Genomic DNA, 18,023 nt, shown 5'->3' on the forward strand with positions numbered 1-18,023 from the left:
TATTCGTGTCATTTGACTTCCATCTTTCTTGCTTTGGACATCGATCATTCATTTCTAGGGAACAAAATGCATACAACACGCTACCCCTTGAGATAAACAAAGGAACAAACTTTGTATACGAATAAATGTAAATCGATCGTAACACACAACAGAATTAAATGAAAATCACAATCAAATAGAACATTAAGATTTACGTTATAAAAATCACGGGGCAAATAAAAGAAAATTCACTATAAAAATAATGAATATATAAATCTTAGAGTCTCTTGCTCAAAACTTAAGTAATAATTATAAAAGAATAACTAAGATACAAGGATTATGTCACTGTACACAATATCCAAAATCACCCACGTAATCACAACAAAAATCTACTGTGAATCTAATATAACATTAGATGAGAATAATGCTTAAATTGGATGATTGAGAACAGTCTCGACGTTATCCTTTTCTTCTTCCCTTTTTCTTTTCTCCTGTTTTTATGTCCTTTTTTTTTTTTTTTTTTTTTTTTTTTTTTTCTGATTTTGAATCACGTTGCTGCTGTAGTTTTCTATCCCTTTTTTTAATAGCCCTCACACTCCCTTTATTAGATCTAGGTTTAGGTTAATAAGGGAAGTGAGATATAGGCTGTTAAATCCCACAATGGGCTGTCTGCCCAACACGACCTAGCCATACAACAAGGACAAATAAAGTAGAAAATTATACTCTGACAAGAACATAACAACAAGAATGGGACGAGGAGGAGCTTCTATGCTTTGTGATCTTATATGCTTCAAACATGTCTTTGTTCTTCGATATAGTCTATTCTTTCTTTTCTCACCTAAAGGATGGAAACGAACGACAAATAGAAAAAAAAAGAAGGAGAAAACAAATGACGACACTATTGAATAATGTAGATAAGGAGAGATCGAAAAGGAAGAGAAGAGAGAAAGAGATAGAGGAAAGGGAGATTTGATGATCGTCACTATAAGAATAATGAATATATAAATCTCAGAGTCTCTTGCTCAAAACTTAAGAAATAATTACAAAAGAATAACTAAGATACAAGGATTATGTCACTATACACAATATCCAAAATCACTCACGTAATCACAACAAAAAACTACTGTGAATCTAATCTAACATTAGATGAGAATAATGCTTAAATTGGATGATTGAGAACAGTCTCGACGTTATCCTTATCTACTTCCCTTTTTCTTTTCTCTTGTTTTAATGTCTTTTTTTTTTTTTTCCTGATTTTGAATCACTTTGCTGCTATAGTTTCCTATCCCTTTTTTTAATAGCCCTCACACTCCCTTTATAAGATCTAGGTTTAGGTTAATAAGGAAAGTGGGATATAGGCTGTTAAATCCCACAATGGGCTGTCTGCCCAACACGACCTAGCCATACAAGAAGGAAAAATAAAGTAGAAAATTATACTCTGACAAGAACATAAAAACAAGATTGGGACGAGGAGGAGCTTCTATGCTTTGTGATCTTATAGGCTTCAAATATGTCTTTGTTCTTCGATATAGTCTATTCTTTCTTTTCTCACCTAAAGGATGGAGACGGACGACAAATAGAAAAAAAAAAAAAAAGAGAGGAGAAAACGAACGACCGCACTATTGAATAATGTAGACAAGGAGAGATCGAAAAGGAAGAGAAGAGAGAAAGAGATAGAGGAAAGGGAGATTTGATGATCGTCATTATAAGAATAATGAATATATAAATCTCAGAGTCTCTTGCTCAAAACTTAAGTAATAATTACAAAAGAATAACTAAGATACAATGATTATATCGCTGTACACAATATCCAAAATCACCCAGGTAATCACAACAAAAATCTACTGTGAATCTAATCTAACATTAGATGAGAATAATGCTTAAATTGGATGATTGATAACAGTCTCGACGTTATCCTTGTCTTCTTCCCTTTTTCTTTTCTCCTGTTTTTTTGTCCTTTTTTTTTTCTTCTTCTGATTTTGAATCACGTTGCTGCTGTAGTTTTCTATCCCTTTTTGTAATAGCCCTCACACTCCCTTTATTAGATCTAGGTTTAGGTTAATAAGGGAAGTGGGCTATAGGCTATTAAAGCTCACAATGGGCTGTCTGCCCAACACGACCTAGCCATACAAGAAGGAAAAATAAAGTAGAAAATTATGCTCTGACAAGAACATAACAACAAGATTGGGACGAGGAGGAGCTTCTATGCTTTGTGATCTTATACGCTTCAAACATGTCTTTGTTCTTCGATGTAGTCTATTCTTTCTTTTCTCACCTAAAGGATGGAGACGGACGACAAATAGAAGAAAAAAAGAATAAAAAACGAACGACAACACTTTTGAATAATGTAGACAAGGAGAGATCGAAAAGGAAGAGAAGAGAGAAAGAGAAAGAGGAAAGGGAGATTTGATGATCGTCACTATAAGAATAATGAATATATAAATCTCAGAGTCTCTTGCTCAAAACTTAAGAAATAATTACAAAAGAATAACTAAGATAAAAGGATAATGTCACTATACACAATATCCAAAATCACCCACGTAATCGCAACAAAAATCTACTGTGAATCTAATCTAACATTAGATGAGAATAATGCATAAATTGGATGATCGAGAACAGTCTCGACGTTATCCTTGTCTTCTTCCCTTTTTCCTTTCTCCAGTTTTTATGTCCTTTTTTTTTTTTTTTTCCTGATTTTGATTCACGTTGCTGCTGTAGTTTTCTATCCCTTTTTTTAATAGCCCTCACACTCTTTTTATTAGATCTAGGTTTAGGTTAATAAGGGAAGTGAGATATAGGCTGTTAAATCCCACAATAGGCTATATGCCCAACACGACCTAGCCATACAAGAAGGAAAAATAAAGTAGAAAATTATACTCTGACAAGAACATAACAACAAAATTGGGACAAGGAGGAGCTTCTATGCTTTGTCATCTTATATGCTTCAAACATGTCTTTGTTCTTCGATATAGTCTATTCTTTCTTTTCTCACCTAAAGGATGGAGACGGACGACAAATAGAAAAAAAAAAAAGAGAGGAGAAAACGAACGATCACACTATTGAATAATGAAGACAAGGAGAGATTGAAAAGGAAGAGAAGAGAGAAAGAGATAGAGGAAAGGGAGATTTGATGATGGTGACGAGAAAGAACAGAGAGTAGTGGTTGGAATGCAGTAGAAAGAAATCGAAACATACTGGTTGAGCTAATGCATATGGACCATCTTATTCACCTTCCTATGCTGGAAGTCGATCCCAGATTCGGCATTCTGCATACGGTGCCACCTTTGGGTCGGTACACCTATCTCAGATCTAATGTACACAGTTCATGCACACGACAACTTGGCTCTATATAAAGTGCCCCTCACTGCGACGTTTCGTCTCACCCCAACTCCTCTTAGTTCAACGGAGCCTTACTCTATGGCGCAGCCACGACTCGTCTCTCTCGCCTTCTTCGTCGCCGTCCTGATCTCAGGTCTGTTATCATCACTGGTTCTATGCATGCCTTCCTTTGCCATTGTTACGTCGTGTGTTCATGCACGACACCTGTCGGTGCTTCTTCAGGAGCGCACTCCACCACCTTTAACTTCAAGAACAACTGCCCCGACCCTGTTTGGCCTGCCTCGCTGAACAATTCCGACAAAGCTGCTCTTTCCCAGACCGGATTCCAGCTGGACAGTAGCGCCTCCTTTTCGCTGGATGCGCCACCCGCCTGGGGTGGCCGGCTGTGGGCTCGGCACAAATGTTCCACCGACTCGTCCGGTAGATTCTCGTGCCTCTCCGGGGACTGCGGCACTGGGCAGGTGGCGTGCAATGGGGCGGGAGGAGCGCCGCCGACCACGCTCGTCGAGTTCACCCTGCAGGGCGACGGAGGCAAGGATTTCTACGACGTGAGCTGCGTCGACGGCTTCAACGTGCCGGTGTCGGTCCTTCCCAGCGGGGGATCGAACTGCGACAGCACGTCGTGCCGGACGAACATCAACGCGCGGTGCCCCACGGAGTTGCAGATGCTGGCACCGGACGGGAGCGTGGTGGGGTGCAAAAGCGCATGCGTAGCCTTCGACACGGACGAGTACTGCTGCCGGGGCCAGTACAATAGCACGGACACATGCAAGCCCACCAGCTACTCCAAGATGTTCAAGGATGCGTGTCCTCAAGCTTATAGTTATGCTTATGATGACAAGAGCAGCACCTTCACCTGCGTGGGGGCTAATTACGATATCACCTACTGCCCTTGAAACCAACGTACATCTATCACAAGCTTCTTCTTATCTCGCTTTGGCTCTCGAGAGAGCATAAATAAAAGAAGAGTTTCAAAGTTCTATTCGTGTCATTTGACTTCCATCTTTCTTGCTTTGGACATCGATCATTCATTTCTAGGGAACAAAATGCATACAACACGCTACCCCTTGAGATAAACAAAGGAACAAACTTTGTATACGAATAAATGTAAATCGATCGTAACACACAACAGAATTAAATGAAAATCACAATCAAATAGAACATTAAGATTTACGTTATAAAAATCACGGGGCAAATAAAAGAAAATTCACTATAAGAATAATGAATATATAAATCTTAGAGTCTCTTGCTCAAAACTTAAGTAATAATTATAAAAGAATAACTAAGATACAAGGATAATGTCACTGTACACAATATCCAAAATCACCCACGTAATCACAACAAAAATCTACTGTGAAACTAATATAACATTAGATGAGAATAATGCTTAAATTGGATGATTGAGAACAGTCTCGACGTTATCCTTTTCTTCTTCCCTTTTTCTTTTCTCCTGTTTTTATGTCCTTTTTTTTTTTTTTTTTTTTTTTTTTTTTCTGATTTTGAATCACGTTGCTGCTGTAGTTTTCTATCCCTTTTTTTAATAGCCCTCACACTCCCTTTATTAGATCTAGGTTTAGGTTAATAAGGGAAGTGAGATATAGGCTGTTAAATCCCACAATGGGCTGTCTGCCCAACACGACCTAGCCATACAACAAGGACAAATAAAGTAGAAAATTATACTCTGACAAGAACATAACAACAAGAATGGGACGAGGAGGAGCTTCTATGCTTTGTGATCTTATATGCTTCAAACATGTCTTTGTTCTTCGATATAGTCTATTCTTTCTTTTCTCACCTAAAGGATGGAAACGAACGACAAATAGAAAAAAAAAGAAGGAGAAAACAAATGACGACACTATTGAATAATGTAGATAAGGAGAGATCGAAAAGGAAGAGAAGAGAGAAAGAGATAGAGGAAAGGGAGATTTGATGATCGTCACTATAAGAATAATGAATATATAAATCTCAGAGTCTCTTGCTCAAAACTTAAGAAATAATTACAAAAGAATAACTAAGATACAAGGATTATGTCACTATACACAATATCCAAAATCACTCACGTAATCACAACAAAAAACTACTGTGAATCTAATCTAACATTAGATGAGAATAATGCTTAAATTGGATGATTGAGAACAGTCTCGACGTTATCCTTATCTACTTCCCTTTTTCTTTTCTCTTGTTTTAATGTCTTTTTTTTTTTTTTCCTGATTTTGAATCACTTTGCTGCTATAGTTTCCTATCCCTTTTTTTAATAGCCCTCACACTCCCTTTATAAGATCTAGGTTTAGGTTAATAAGGAAAGTGGGATATAGGCTGTTAAATCCCACAATGGGCTGTCTGCCCAACACGACCTAGCCATACAAGAAGGAAAAATAAAGTAGAAAATTATACTCTGACAAGAACATAAAAACAAGATTGGGACGAGGAGGAGCTTCTATGCTTTGTGATCTTATAGGCTTCAAATATGTCTTTGTTCTTCGATATAGTCTATTCTTTCTTTTCTCACCTAAAGGATGGAGACGGACGACAAATAGAAAAAAAAAAAAAAAGAGAGGAGAAAACGAACGACCGCACTATTGAATAATGTAGACAAGGAGAGATCGAAAAGGAAGAGAAGAGAGAAAGAGATAGAGGAAAGGGAGATTTGATGATCGTCATTATAAGAATAATGAATATATAAATCTCAGAGTCTCTTGCTCAAAACTTAAGTAATAATTACAAAAGAATAACTAAGATACAATGATTATATCGCTGTACACAATATCCAAAATCACCCAGGTAATTACAACAAAAATCTACTGTGAATCTAATCTAACATTAGATGAGAATAATGCTTAAATTGGATGATTGATAACAGTCTCGACGTTATCCTTGTCTTCTTCCCTTTTTCTTTTCTCCTGTTTTTTTGTCCTTTTTTTTTTCTTCTTCTGATTTTGAATCACGTTGCTGCTGTAGTTTTCTATCCCTTTTTGTAATAGCCCTCACACTCCCTTTATTAGATCTAGGTTTAGGTTAATAAGGGAAGTGGGCTATAGGCTATTAAAGCTCACAATGGGCTGTCTGCCCAACACGACCTAGCCATACAAGAAGGAAAAATAAAGTAGAAAATTATGCTCTGACAAGAACATAACAACAAGATTGGGACGAGGAGGAGCTTCTATGCTTTGTGATCTTATACGCTTCAAACATGTCTTTGTTCTTCGATGTAGTCTATTCTTTCTTTTCTCACCTAAAGGATGGAGACGGACGACAAATAGAAGAAAAAAAGAATAAAAAACGAACGACAACACTTTTGAATAATGTAGACAAGGAGAGATCGAAAAGGAAGAGAAGAGAGAAAGAGAAAGAGGAAAGGGAGATTTGATGATCGTCACTATAAGAATAATGAATATATAAATCTCAGAGTCTCTTGCTCAAAACTTAAGAAATAATTACAAAAGAATAACTAAGATAAAAGGATAATGTCACTATACACAATATCCAAAATCACCCACGTAATCGCAACAAAAATCTACTGTGAATCTAATCTAACATTAGATGAGAATAATGCATAAATTGGATGATCGAGAACAGTCTCGACGTTATCCTTGTCTTCTTCCCTTTTTCCTTTCTCCAGTTTTTATGTCCTTTTTTTTTTTTTTTTTTCCTGATTTTGAATCACGTTGCTGCTGTAGTTTTCTATCCCTTTTTTTAATAGCCCTCACACTCTTTTTATTAGATCTAGGTTTAGGTTAATAAGGGAAGTGAGATATAGGCTGTTAAATCCCACAATAGGCTATATGCCCAACACGACCTAGCCATACAAGAAGGAAAAATAAAGTAGAAAATTATACTCTGACAAGAACATAACAACAAAATTGGGACAAGGAGGAGCTTCTATGCTTTGTCATCTTATATGCTTCAAACATGTCTTTGTTCTTCGATATAGTCTATTCTTTCTTTTCTCACCTAAAGGATGGAGACGGACGACAAATAGAAAAAAAAAAAAGAGAGGAGAAAACGAACGACCACACTATTGAATAATGAAGACAAGGAGAGATTGAAAAGGAAGAGAAGAGAGAAAGAGATAGAGGAAAGGGAGATTTGATGATGGTGACGAGAAAGAACAGAGAGTAGTGGTTGGAATGCAGTAGAAAGAAATCGAAACATACTGGTTGAGCTAATGCATATGGACCATCTTATTCACCTTCCTATGCTGGAAGTCGATCCCAGATTCGGCATTCTGCATACGGTGCCACCTTTGGGTCGGTACACCTATCTCAGATCTAATGTACACAGTTCATGCACACGACAACTTGGCTCTATATAAAGTGCCCCTCACTGCGACGTTTCGTCTCACCCCAACTCCTCTTAGTTCAACGGAGCCTTACTCTATGGCGCAGCCACGACTCGTCTCTCTCGCCTTCTTCGTCGCCGTCCTGATCTCAGGTCTGTTATCATCACTGGTTCTATGCATGCCTTCCTTTGCCATTGTTACGTCGTGTGTTCATGCACGACACCTGTCGGTGCTTCTTCAGGCGCGCACTCCACCACCTTTAACTTCAAGAACAACTGCCCCGACCCTGTTTGGCCTGCCTCGCTGAACAATTCCGACAAAGCTGCTCTTTCCCAGACCGGATTCCAGCTGGACAGTGGCGCCTCCTTTTCGCTGGATGCGCCACCCGCCTGGGGTGGCCGGCTGTGGGCTCGGCACAAATGTTCCACCGACTCGTCCGGTAGATTCTCGTGCCTCTCCGGGGACTGCGGCACTGGGCAGGTGGCGTGCAATGGGGCGGGAGGAGCGCCGCCGACCACGCTCGTCGAGTTCACCCTGCAGGGCGACGGAGGCAAGGATTTCTACGACGTGAGCTGCGTCGACGGCTTCAACGTGCCGGTGTCGGTCCTTCCCAGCGGGGGATCGAACTGCGACAGCACGTCGTGCCGGACGAACATCAACGCGCGGTGCCCCACGGAGTTGCAGATGCTGGCACCGGACGGGAGCGTGGTGGGGTGCAAAAGCGCATGCGTAGCCTTCGACACGGACGAGTACTGCTGCCGGGGCCAGTACAATAGCACGGACACATGCAAGCCCACCAGCTACTCCAAGATGTTCAAGGATGCGTGTCCTCAAGCTTATAGTTATGCTTATGATGACAAGAGCAGCACCTTCACCTGCGTGGGGGCTAATTACGATATCACCTACTGCCCTTGAAACCAACGTACATCTATCACAAGCTTCTTCTTATCTCGCTTTGGCTCTCGAGAGAGCATAAATAAAAGAAGAGTTTCAAAGTTCTATTCGTGTCATTTGACTTCCATCTTTCTTGCTTTGGACATCGATCATTCATTTCTAGGGAACAAAATGCATACAACACGCTACCCCTTGAGATAAACAAAGGAACAAACTTTGTATACGAATAAATGTAAATCGATCGTAACACACAACAGAATTAAATGAAAATCACAATCAAATAGAACATTAAGATTTACGTTATAAAAATCACGGGGCAAATAAAAGAAAATTCACTATAAGAATAATGAATATATAAATCTTAGAGTCTCTTGCTCAAAACTTAAGTAATAATTATAAAAGAATAACTAAGATACAAGGATAATGTCACTGTACACAATATCCAAAATCACCCACGTAATCACAACAAAAATCTACTGTGAAACTAATATAACATTAGATGAGAATAATGCTTAAATTGGATGATTGAGAACAGTCTCGACGTTATCCTTTTCTTCTTCCCTTTTTCTTTTCTCCTGTTTTTATGTCCTTTTTTTTTTTTTTTTTTTTTTTTTTTTCTGATTTTGAATCACGTTGCTGCTGTAGTTTTCTATCCCTTTTTTTAATAGCCCTCACACTCCCTTTATTAGATCTAGGTTTAGGTTAATAAGGGAAGTGAGATATAGGCTGTTAAATCCCACAATGGGCTGTCTGCCCAACACGACCTAGCCATACAACAAGGACAAATAAAGTAGAAAATTATACTCTGACAAGAACATAACAACAAGAATGGGACGAGGAGGAGCTTCTATGCTTTGTGATCTTATATGCTTCAAACATGTCTTTGTTCTTCGATATAGTCTATTCTTTCTTTTCTCACCTAAAGGATGGAAACGAACGACAAATAGAAAAAAAAAGAAGGAGAAAACAAATGACGACACTATTGAATAATGTAGATAAGGAGAGATCGAAAAGGAAGAGAAGAGAGAAAGAGATAGAGGAAAGGGAGATTTGATGATCGTCACTATAAGAATAATGAATATATAAATCTCAGAGTCTCTTGCTCAAAACTTAAGAAATAATTACAAAAGAATAACTAAGATACAAGGATTATGTCACTATACACAATATCCAAAATCACTCACGTAATCACAACAAAAAACTACTGTGAATCTAATCTAACATTAGATGAGAATAATGCTTAAATTGGATGATTGAGAACAGTCTCGACGTTATCCTTATCTACTTCCCTTTTTCTTTTCTCTTGTTTTAATGTCTTTTTTTTTTTTTTCCTGATTTTGAATCACTTTGCTGCTATAGTTTCCTATCCCTTTTTTTAATAGCCCTCACACTCCCTTTATAAGATCTAGGTTTAGGTTAATAAGGAAAGTGGGATATAGGCTGTTAAATCCCACAATGGGCTGTCTGCCCAACACGACCTAGCCATACAAGAAGGAAAAATAAAGTAGAAAATTATACTCTGACAAGAACATAAAAACAAGATTGGGACGAGGAGGAGCTTCTATGCTTTGTGATCTTATAGGCTTCAAATATGTCTTTGTTCTTCGATATAGTCTATTCTTTCTTTTCTCACCTAAAGGATGGAGACGGACGACAAATAGAAAAAAAAAAAAAAAGAGAGGAGAAAACGAACGACCGCACTATTGAATAATGTAGACAAGGAGAGATCGAAAAGGAAGAGAAGAGAGAAAGAGATAGAGGAAAGGGAGATTTGATGATCGTCATTATAAGAATAATGAATATATAAATCTCAGAGTCTCTTGCTCAAAACTTAAGTAATAATTACAAAAGAATAACTAAGATACAATGATTATATCGCTGTACACAATATCCAAAATCACCCAGGTAATTACAACAAAAATCTACTGTGAATCTAATCTAACATTAGATGAGAATAATGCTTAAATTGGATGATTGATAACAGTCTCGACGTTATCCTTGTCTTCTTCCCTTTTTCTTTTCTCCTGTTTTTTTGTCCTTTTTTTTTTCTTCTTCTGATTTTGAATCACGTTGCTGCTGTAGTTTTCTATCCCTTTTTGTAATAGCCCTCACACTCCCTTTATTAGATCTAGGTTTAGGTTAATAAGGGAAGTGGGCTATAGGCTATTAAAGCTCACAATGGGCTGTCTGCCCAACACGACCTAGCCATACAAGAAGGAAAAATAAAGTAGAAAATTATGCTCTGACAAGAACATAACAACAAGATTGGGACGAGGAGGAGCTTCTATGCTTTGTGATCTTATACGCTTCAAACATGTCTTTGTTCTTCGATGTAGTCTATTCTTTCTTTTCTCACCTAAAGGATGGAGACGGACGACAAATAGAAGAAAAAAAGAATAAAAAACGAACGACAACACTTTTGAATAATGTAGACAAGGAGAGATCGAAAAGGAAGAGAAGAGAGAAAGAGAAAGAGGAAAGGGAGATTTGATGATCGTCACTATAAGAATAATGAATATATAAATCTCAGAGTCTCTTGCTCAAAACTTAAGAAATAATTACAAAAGAATAACTAAGATAAAAGGATAATGTCACTATACACAATATCCAAAATCACCCACGTAATCGCAACAAAAATCTACTGTGAATCTAATCTAACATTAGATGAGAATAATGCATAAATTGGATGATCGAGAACAGTCTCGACGTTATCCTTGTCTTCTTCCCTTTTTCCTTTCTCCAGTTTTTATGTCCTTTTTTTTTTTTTTTTTCCTGATTTTGAATCACGTTGCTGCTGTAGTTTTCTATCCCTTTTTTTAATAGCCCTCACACTCTTTTTATTAGATCTAGGTTTAGGTTAATAAGGGAAGTGAGATATAGGCTGTTAAATCCCACAATAGGCTATATGCCCAACACGACCTAGCCATACAAGAAGGAAAAATAAAGTAGAAAATTATACTCTGACAAGAACATAACAACAAAATTGGGACAAGGAGGAGCTTCTATGCTTTGTCATCTTATATGCTTCAAACATGTCTTTGTTCTTCGATATAGTCTATTCTTTCTTTTCTCACCTAAAGGATGGAGACGGACGACAAATAGAAAAAAAAAAAAGAGAGGAGAAAACGAACGACCACACTATTGAATAATGAAGACAAGGAGAGATTGAAAAGGAAGAGAAGAGAGAAAGAGATAGAGGAAAGGGAGATTTGATGATGGTGACGAGAAAGAACAGAGAGTAGTGGTTGGAATGCAGTAGAAAGAAATCGAAACATACTGGTTGAGCTAATGCATATGGACCATCTTATTCACCTTCCTATGCTGGAAGTCGATCCCAGATTCGGCATTCTGCATACGGTGCCACCTTTGGGTCGGTACACCTATCTCAGATCTAATGTACACAGTTCATGCACACGACAACTTGGCTCTATATAAAGTGCCCCTCACTGCGACGTTTCGTCTCACCCCAACTCCTCTTAGTTCAACGGAGCCTTACTCTATGGCGCAGCCACGACTCGTCTCTCTCGCCTTCTTCGTCGCCGTCCTGATCTCAGGTCTGTTATCATCACTGGTTCTATGCATGCCTTCCTTTGCCATTGTTACGTCGTGTGTTCATGCACGACACCTGTCGGTGCTTCTTCAGGCGCGCACTCCACCACCTTTAACTTCAAGAACAACTGCCCCGACCCTGTTTGGCCTGCCTCGCTGAACAATTCCGACAAAGCTGCTCTTTCCCAGACCGGATTCCAGCTGGACAGTGGCGCCTCCTTTTCGCTGGATGCGCCACCCGCCTGGGGTGGCCGGCTGTGGGCTCGGCACAAATGTTCCACCGACTCGTCCGGTAGATTCTCGTGCCTCTCCGGGGACTGCGGCACTGGGCAGGTGGCGTGCAATGGGGCGGGAGGAGCGCCGCCGACCACGCTCGTCGAGTTCACCCTGCAGGGCGACGGAGGCAAGGATTTCTACGACGTGAGCTGCGTCGACGGCTTCAACGTGCCGGTGTCGGTCCTTCCCAGCGGGGGATCGAACTGCGACAGCACGTCGTGCCGGACGAACATCAACGCGCGGTGCCCCACGGAGTTGCAGATGCTGGCACCGGACGGGAGCGTGGTGGGGTGCAAAAGCGCATGCGTAGCCTTCGACACGGACGAGTACTGCTGCCGGGGCCAGTACAATAGCACGGACACATGCAAGCCCACCAGCTACTCCAAGATGTTCAAGGATGCGTGTCCTCAAGCTTATAGTTATGCTTATGATGACAAGAGCAGCACCTTCACCTGCGTGGGGGCTAATTACGATATCACCTACTGCCCTTGAAACCAACGTACATCTATCACAAGCTTCTTCTTATCTCGCTTTGGCTCTCGAGAGAGCATAAATAAAAGAAGAGTTTCAAAGTTCTATTCGTGTCATTTGACTTCCATCTTTCTTGCTTTGGACATCGATCATTCATTTCTAGGGAACAAAATGCATACAACACGCTACCCCTTGAGATAAACAAAGGAACAAACTTTGTATACGAATAAATGTAAATCGATCGTAACACACAACAGAATTAAATGAAAATCACAATCAAATAGAACATTAAGATTTACGTTATAAAAATCACGGGGCAAATAAAAGAAAATTCACTATAAGAATAATGAATATATAAATCTTAGAGTCTCTTGCTCAAAACTTAAGTAATAATTATAAAAGAATAACTAAGATACAAGGATAATGTCACTGTACACAATATCCAAAATCACCCACGTAATCACAACAAAAATCTACTGTGAAACTAATATAACATTAGATGAGAATAATGCTTAAATTGGATGATTGAGAACAGTCTCGACGTTATCCTTTTCTTCTTCCCCTTTTCTTTTCTCCTGTTTTTATGTCCTTTTTTTTTTTTTTTTTTTTTTTTTTCTGATTTTGAATCACGTTGCTGCTGTAGTTTTCTATCCCTTTTTTTAATAGCCCTCACACTCCCTTTATTAGATCTAGGTTTAGGTTAATAAGGGAAGTGAGATATAGGCTGTTAAATCCCACAATGGGCTGTCTGCCCAACACGACCTAGCCATACAATAAGGACAAATAAAGTAGAAAATTATACTCTGACAAGAACATAACAACAAGAATGGGACGAGGAGGAGCTTCTATGCTTTGTGATCTTATATGCTTCAAACATGTCTTTGTTCTTCGATATAGTCTATTCTTTCTTTTCTCACCTAAAGGATGGAAACGAACGACAAATAGAAAAAAAAAGAAGGAGAAAACAAATGACGACACTATTGAATAATGTAGATAAGGAGAGATCGAAAAGGAAGAGAAGAGAGAAAGAGATAGAGGAAAGGGAGATTTGATGATCGTCACTATAAGAATAATGAATATATAAATCTCAGAGTCTCTTGCTCAAAACTTAAGAAATAATTACAAAAGAATAACTAAGATACAAGGATTATGTCACTATACACAATATCCAAAATCACTCACGTAATCACAACAAAAAACTACTGTGAATCTAATCTAACATTAGATGAGAATAATGCTTAAATTGGATGATTGAGAACAGTCTCGACGTTATCCTTATCTACTTCCCTTTTTCTTTTCTCTTGTTTTAATGTCTTTTTTTTTTTTTTCCTGATTTTGAATCACTTTGCTGCTATAGTTTCCTATCCCTTTTTTTAATAGCCCTCACACTCCCTTTATAAGATCTAGGTTTAGGTTAATAAGGAAAGTGGGATATAGGCTGTTAAATCCCACAATGGGCTGTCTGCCCAACACGACCTAGCCATACAAGAAGGAAAAATAAAGTAGAAAATTATACTCTGACAAGAACATAAAAACAAGATTGGGACGAGGAGGAGCTTCTATGCTTTGTGATCTTATAGGCTTCAAATATGTCTTTGTTCTTCGATATAGTCTATTCTTTCTTTTCTCACCTAAAGGATGGAGACGGACGACAAATAGAAAAAAAAAAAAAAAGAGAGGAGAAAACGAACGACCGCACTATTGAATAATGTAGACAAGGAGAGATCGAAAAGGAAGAGAAGAGAGAAAGAGATAGAGGAAAGGGAGATTTGATGATCGTCATTATAAGAATAATGAATATATAAATCTCAGAGTCTCTTGCTCAAAACTTAAGTAATAATTACAAAAGAATAACTAAGATACAATGATTATATCGCTGTACACAATATCCAAAATCACCCAGGTAATCACAACAAAAATCTACTGTGAATCTAATCTAACATTAGATGAGAATAATGCTTAAATTGGATGATTGATAACAGTCTCGACGTTATCCTTGTCTTCTTCCCTTTTTCTTTTCTCCTGTTTTTTTGTCCTTTTTTTTTTCTTCTTCTGATTTTGAATCACGTTGCTGCTGTAGTTTTCTATCCCTTTTTGTAATAGCCCTCACACTCCCTTTATTAGATCTAGGTTTAGGTTAATAAGGGAAGTGGGCTATAGGCTATTAAAGCTCACAATGGGCTGTCTGCCCAACACGACCTAGCCATACAAGAAGGAAAAATAAAGTAGAAAATTATGCTCTGACAAGAACATAACAACAAGATTGGGACGAGGAGGAGCTTCTATGCTTTGTGATCTTATACGCTTCAAACATGTCTTTGTTCTTCGATGTAGTCTATTCTTTCTTTTCTCACCTAAAGGATGGAGACGGACGACAAATAGAAGAAAAAAAGAATAAAAAACGAACGACAACACTTTTGAATAATGTAGACAAGGAGAGATCGAAAAGGAAGAGAAGAGAGAAAGAGAAAGAGGAAAGGGAGATTTGATGATCGTCACTATAAGAATAATGAATATATAAATCTCAGAGTCTCTTGCTCAAAACTTAAGAAATAATTACAAAAGAATAACTAAGATAAAAGGATAATGTCACTATACACAATATCCAAAATCACCCACGTAATCGCAACAAAAATCTACTGTGAATCTAATCTAACATTAGATGAGAATAATGCATAAATTGGATGATCGAGAACAGTCTCGACGTTATCCTTGTCTTCTTCCCTTTTTCCTTTCTCCAGTTTTTATGTCCTTTTTTTTTTTTTTTTTCCTGATTTTGAATCACGTTGCTGCTGTAGTTTTCTATCCCTTTTTTTAATAGCCCTCACACTCTTTTTATTAGATCTAGGTTTAGGTTAATAAGGGAAGTGAGATATAGGCTGTTAAATCCCACAATAGGCTATATGCCCAACACGACCTAGCCATACAAGAAGGAAAAATAAAGTAGAAAATTATACTCTGACAAGAACATAACAACAAAATTGGGACAAGGAGGAGCTTCTATGCTTTGTCATCTTATATGCTTCAAACATGTCTTTGTTCTTCGATATAGTCTATTCTTTCTTTTCTCACCTAAAGGATGGAGACGGACGACAAATAGGAAAAAAAAAAAGAGAGGAGAAAACGAACGACCACACTATTGAATAATGAAGACAAGGAGAGATTGAAAAGGAAGAGAAGAGAGAAAGAGATAGAGGAAAGGGAGATTTGATGATGGTGACGAGAAAGAACAGAGAGTAGTGGTTGGAATGCAGTAGAAAGAAATCGAAACATACTGGTTGAGCTAATGCATATGGACCATCTTATTCACCTTCCTATGCTGGAAGTCGATCCCAGATTCGGCATTCTGCATACGGTGCCACCTTTGGGTCGGTACACCTATCTCAGATCTAATGTACACAGTTCATGCACACGACAACTTGGCTCTATATAAAGTGCCCCTCACTGCGACGTTTCGTCTCACCCCAACTCCTCTTAGTTCAACGGAGCCTTACTCTATGGCGCAGCCACGACTCGTCTCTCTCGCCTTCTTCGTCGCCGTCCTGATCTCAGGTCTGTTATCATCACTGGTTCTATGCATGCCTTCCTTTGCCATTGTTACGTCGTGTGTTCATGCACGACACCTGTCGGTGCTTCTTCAGGCGCGCACTCCACCACCTTTAACTTCAAGAACAACTGCCCCGACCCTGTTTGGCCTGCCTCGCTGAACAATTCCGACAAAGCTGCTCTTTCCCAGACCGGATTCCAGCTGGACAGTGGCGCCTCCTTTTCGCTGGATGCGCCACCCGCCTGGGGTGGCCGGCTGTGGGCTCGGCACAAATGTTCCACCGACTCGTCCGGTAGATTCTCGTGCCTCTCCGGGGACTGCGGCACTGGGCAGGTGGCGTGCAATGGGGCGGGAGGAGCGCCGCCGACCACGCTCGTCGAGTTCACCCTGCAGGGCGACGGAGGCAAGGATTTCTACGACGTGAGCTGCGTCGACGGCTTCAACGTGCCGGTGTCGGTCCTTCCCAGCGGGGGATCGAACTGCGACAGCACGTCGTGCCGGACGAACATCAACGCGCGGTGCCCCACGGAGTTGCAGATGCTGGCACCGGACGGGAGCGTGGTGGGGTGCAAAAGCGCATGCGTAGCCTTCGACACGGACGAGTACTGCTGCCGGGGCCAGTACAATAGCACGGACACATGCAAGCCCACCAGCTACTCCAAGATGTTCAAGGATGCGTGTCCTCAAGCTTATAGTTATGCTTATGATGACAAGAGCAGCACCTTCACCTGCGTGGGGGCTAATTACGATATCACCTACTGCCCTTGAAACCAACGTACATCTATCACAAGCTTCTTCTTATCTCGCTTTGGCTCTCGAGAGAGCATAAATAAAAGAAGAGTTTCAAAGTTCTATTCGTGTCATTTGACTTCCATCTTTCTTGCTTTGGACATCGATCATTCATTTCTAGGGAACAAAATGCATACAACACGCTACCCCTTGAGATAAACAAAGGAACAAACTTTGTATACGAATAAATATAAATCGATCGTAACACACAACAGAATTAAATAAAAATCACAATCAAATAGGACATTAAGATTTATGTGATAAAAATCATGGGGTAAACAAAAGAAAATTCACTATAAGAATAATGAATATACAAATATCATAATCTCTTAACGAAAACCAAAACAACAATCACAAAAGAATAACTGGGATGTAAGGATTACGTTACTGTATACAATATCCAAATTCTCCCTAAGTAATTACAATAAGAATCTATTGTAGATCTGATCTAACCCAATATGAGAATACTGTCTAGATTGGATGATTGAGAACTGCCTATGTATTGTCCTTGTCTTCTTTCTTTTTCTTTTATCTTATTTTTATATTATTTTCTTAAGTTTTCTACATCTTTTTTCATAGCCACCATACCCCATTTATTAGATCTAGATTTATGTTAATAATGGAATATGGGCTGTTAAAACCCATTATGAGTTGAACCAATGGATCGTCTGCCCAACATTGTCAAACTATACAAGAAGGATAAATAAATAAAAATTTATAATTGACAAGAACATAACAACAAGATGGCTGACTCACCTTTGGTGGATACATTGACGTCAATATTGGGACGAGGAGGAGCTTCTATGCTTTGTGACCTTATATGCTTCAAACATATGTCTTTGTTCTTGAATGTAGTCTATTCTTTTTTTTGGCACATAAAGGATGGAGGCGACGATAGAA

The 18,023-nt window shown here is 39.1% G+C and overlaps 4 protein-coding genes across 4 annotated transcripts; all 4 read left to right on the top strand.

The window, feature by feature from the left end:
• The first annotated feature begins 3,293 nt into the window (after nt 1-3,293).
• On the top strand, nt 3,294-4,298 carry LOC135618269 (thaumatin-like protein 1b). Its single transcript, XM_065119146.1, has 2 exons — nt 3,294-3,451; nt 3,541-4,298. Exons 1-2 carry the CDS (start codon nt 3,397-3,399, stop codon nt 4,212-4,214), a joined length of 729 nt encoding a protein of 242 aa, XP_064975218.1. The 5' UTR covers nt 3,294-3,396; the 3' UTR covers nt 4,215-4,298.
• A 3,320-nt stretch (nt 4,299-7,618) lies between these two features.
• LOC135618247 (thaumatin-like protein 1b) lies at nt 7,619-8,596 on the top strand. The gene is made up of 2 exons (XM_065119117.1): nt 7,619-7,749; nt 7,839-8,596. Exons 1-2 carry the CDS (start codon nt 7,695-7,697, stop codon nt 8,510-8,512), a joined length of 729 nt encoding a protein of 242 aa, XP_064975189.1. The 5' UTR covers nt 7,619-7,694; the 3' UTR covers nt 8,513-8,596.
• A 3,318-nt stretch (nt 8,597-11,914) lies between these two features.
• LOC135618258 (thaumatin-like protein 1b) lies at nt 11,915-12,892 on the top strand. The gene is made up of 2 exons (XM_065119127.1): nt 11,915-12,045; nt 12,135-12,892. The coding sequence occupies exons 1-2, from the start codon at nt 11,991-11,993 to the stop codon at nt 12,806-12,808; spliced, it is 729 nt and encodes a 242-aa protein (XP_064975199.1). The 5' UTR covers nt 11,915-11,990; the 3' UTR covers nt 12,809-12,892.
• A 3,316-nt stretch (nt 12,893-16,208) lies between these two features.
• On the top strand, nt 16,209-17,186 carry LOC103975034 (thaumatin-like protein 1b). The gene is made up of 2 exons (XM_065119131.1): nt 16,209-16,339; nt 16,429-17,186. Exons 1-2 carry the CDS (start codon nt 16,285-16,287, stop codon nt 17,100-17,102), a joined length of 729 nt encoding a protein of 242 aa, XP_064975203.1. The 5' UTR covers nt 16,209-16,284; the 3' UTR covers nt 17,103-17,186.
• Nucleotides 17,187-18,023: the final 837 nt, after the last annotated feature.

This window comes from Musa acuminata, chromosome BXJ2-8 (assembly GCF_036884655.1).
Source record: "Musa acuminata AAA Group cultivar baxijiao chromosome BXJ2-8, Cavendish_Baxijiao_AAA, whole genome shotgun sequence".
In the NCBI taxonomy this organism is placed as follows: domain Eukaryota; kingdom Viridiplantae; phylum Streptophyta; class Magnoliopsida; order Zingiberales; family Musaceae; genus Musa; species Musa acuminata.

Coding starts and splice junctions, on each gene's coding strand:
- LOC135618269 (XM_065119146.1), top strand. CDS start 3,397: ATGGCGCAGCCACGACTCGTCTCTCTCGCCTTCTTCGTCGCCGTCCTG. Junction 3,452..3,540: donor CGTCGCCGTCCTGATCTCAG/GTCTGTTATCAT, acceptor GTGCTTCTTCAG/GAGCGCACTCCACCACCTTT.
- LOC135618247 (XM_065119117.1), top strand. CDS start 7,695: ATGGCGCAGCCACGACTCGTCTCTCTCGCCTTCTTCGTCGCCGTCCTG. Junction 7,750..7,838: donor CGTCGCCGTCCTGATCTCAG/GTCTGTTATCAT, acceptor GTGCTTCTTCAG/GCGCGCACTCCACCACCTTT.
- LOC135618258 (XM_065119127.1), top strand. CDS start 11,991: ATGGCGCAGCCACGACTCGTCTCTCTCGCCTTCTTCGTCGCCGTCCTG. Junction 12,046..12,134: donor CGTCGCCGTCCTGATCTCAG/GTCTGTTATCAT, acceptor GTGCTTCTTCAG/GCGCGCACTCCACCACCTTT.
- LOC103975034 (XM_065119131.1), top strand. CDS start 16,285: ATGGCGCAGCCACGACTCGTCTCTCTCGCCTTCTTCGTCGCCGTCCTG. Junction 16,340..16,428: donor CGTCGCCGTCCTGATCTCAG/GTCTGTTATCAT, acceptor GTGCTTCTTCAG/GCGCGCACTCCACCACCTTT.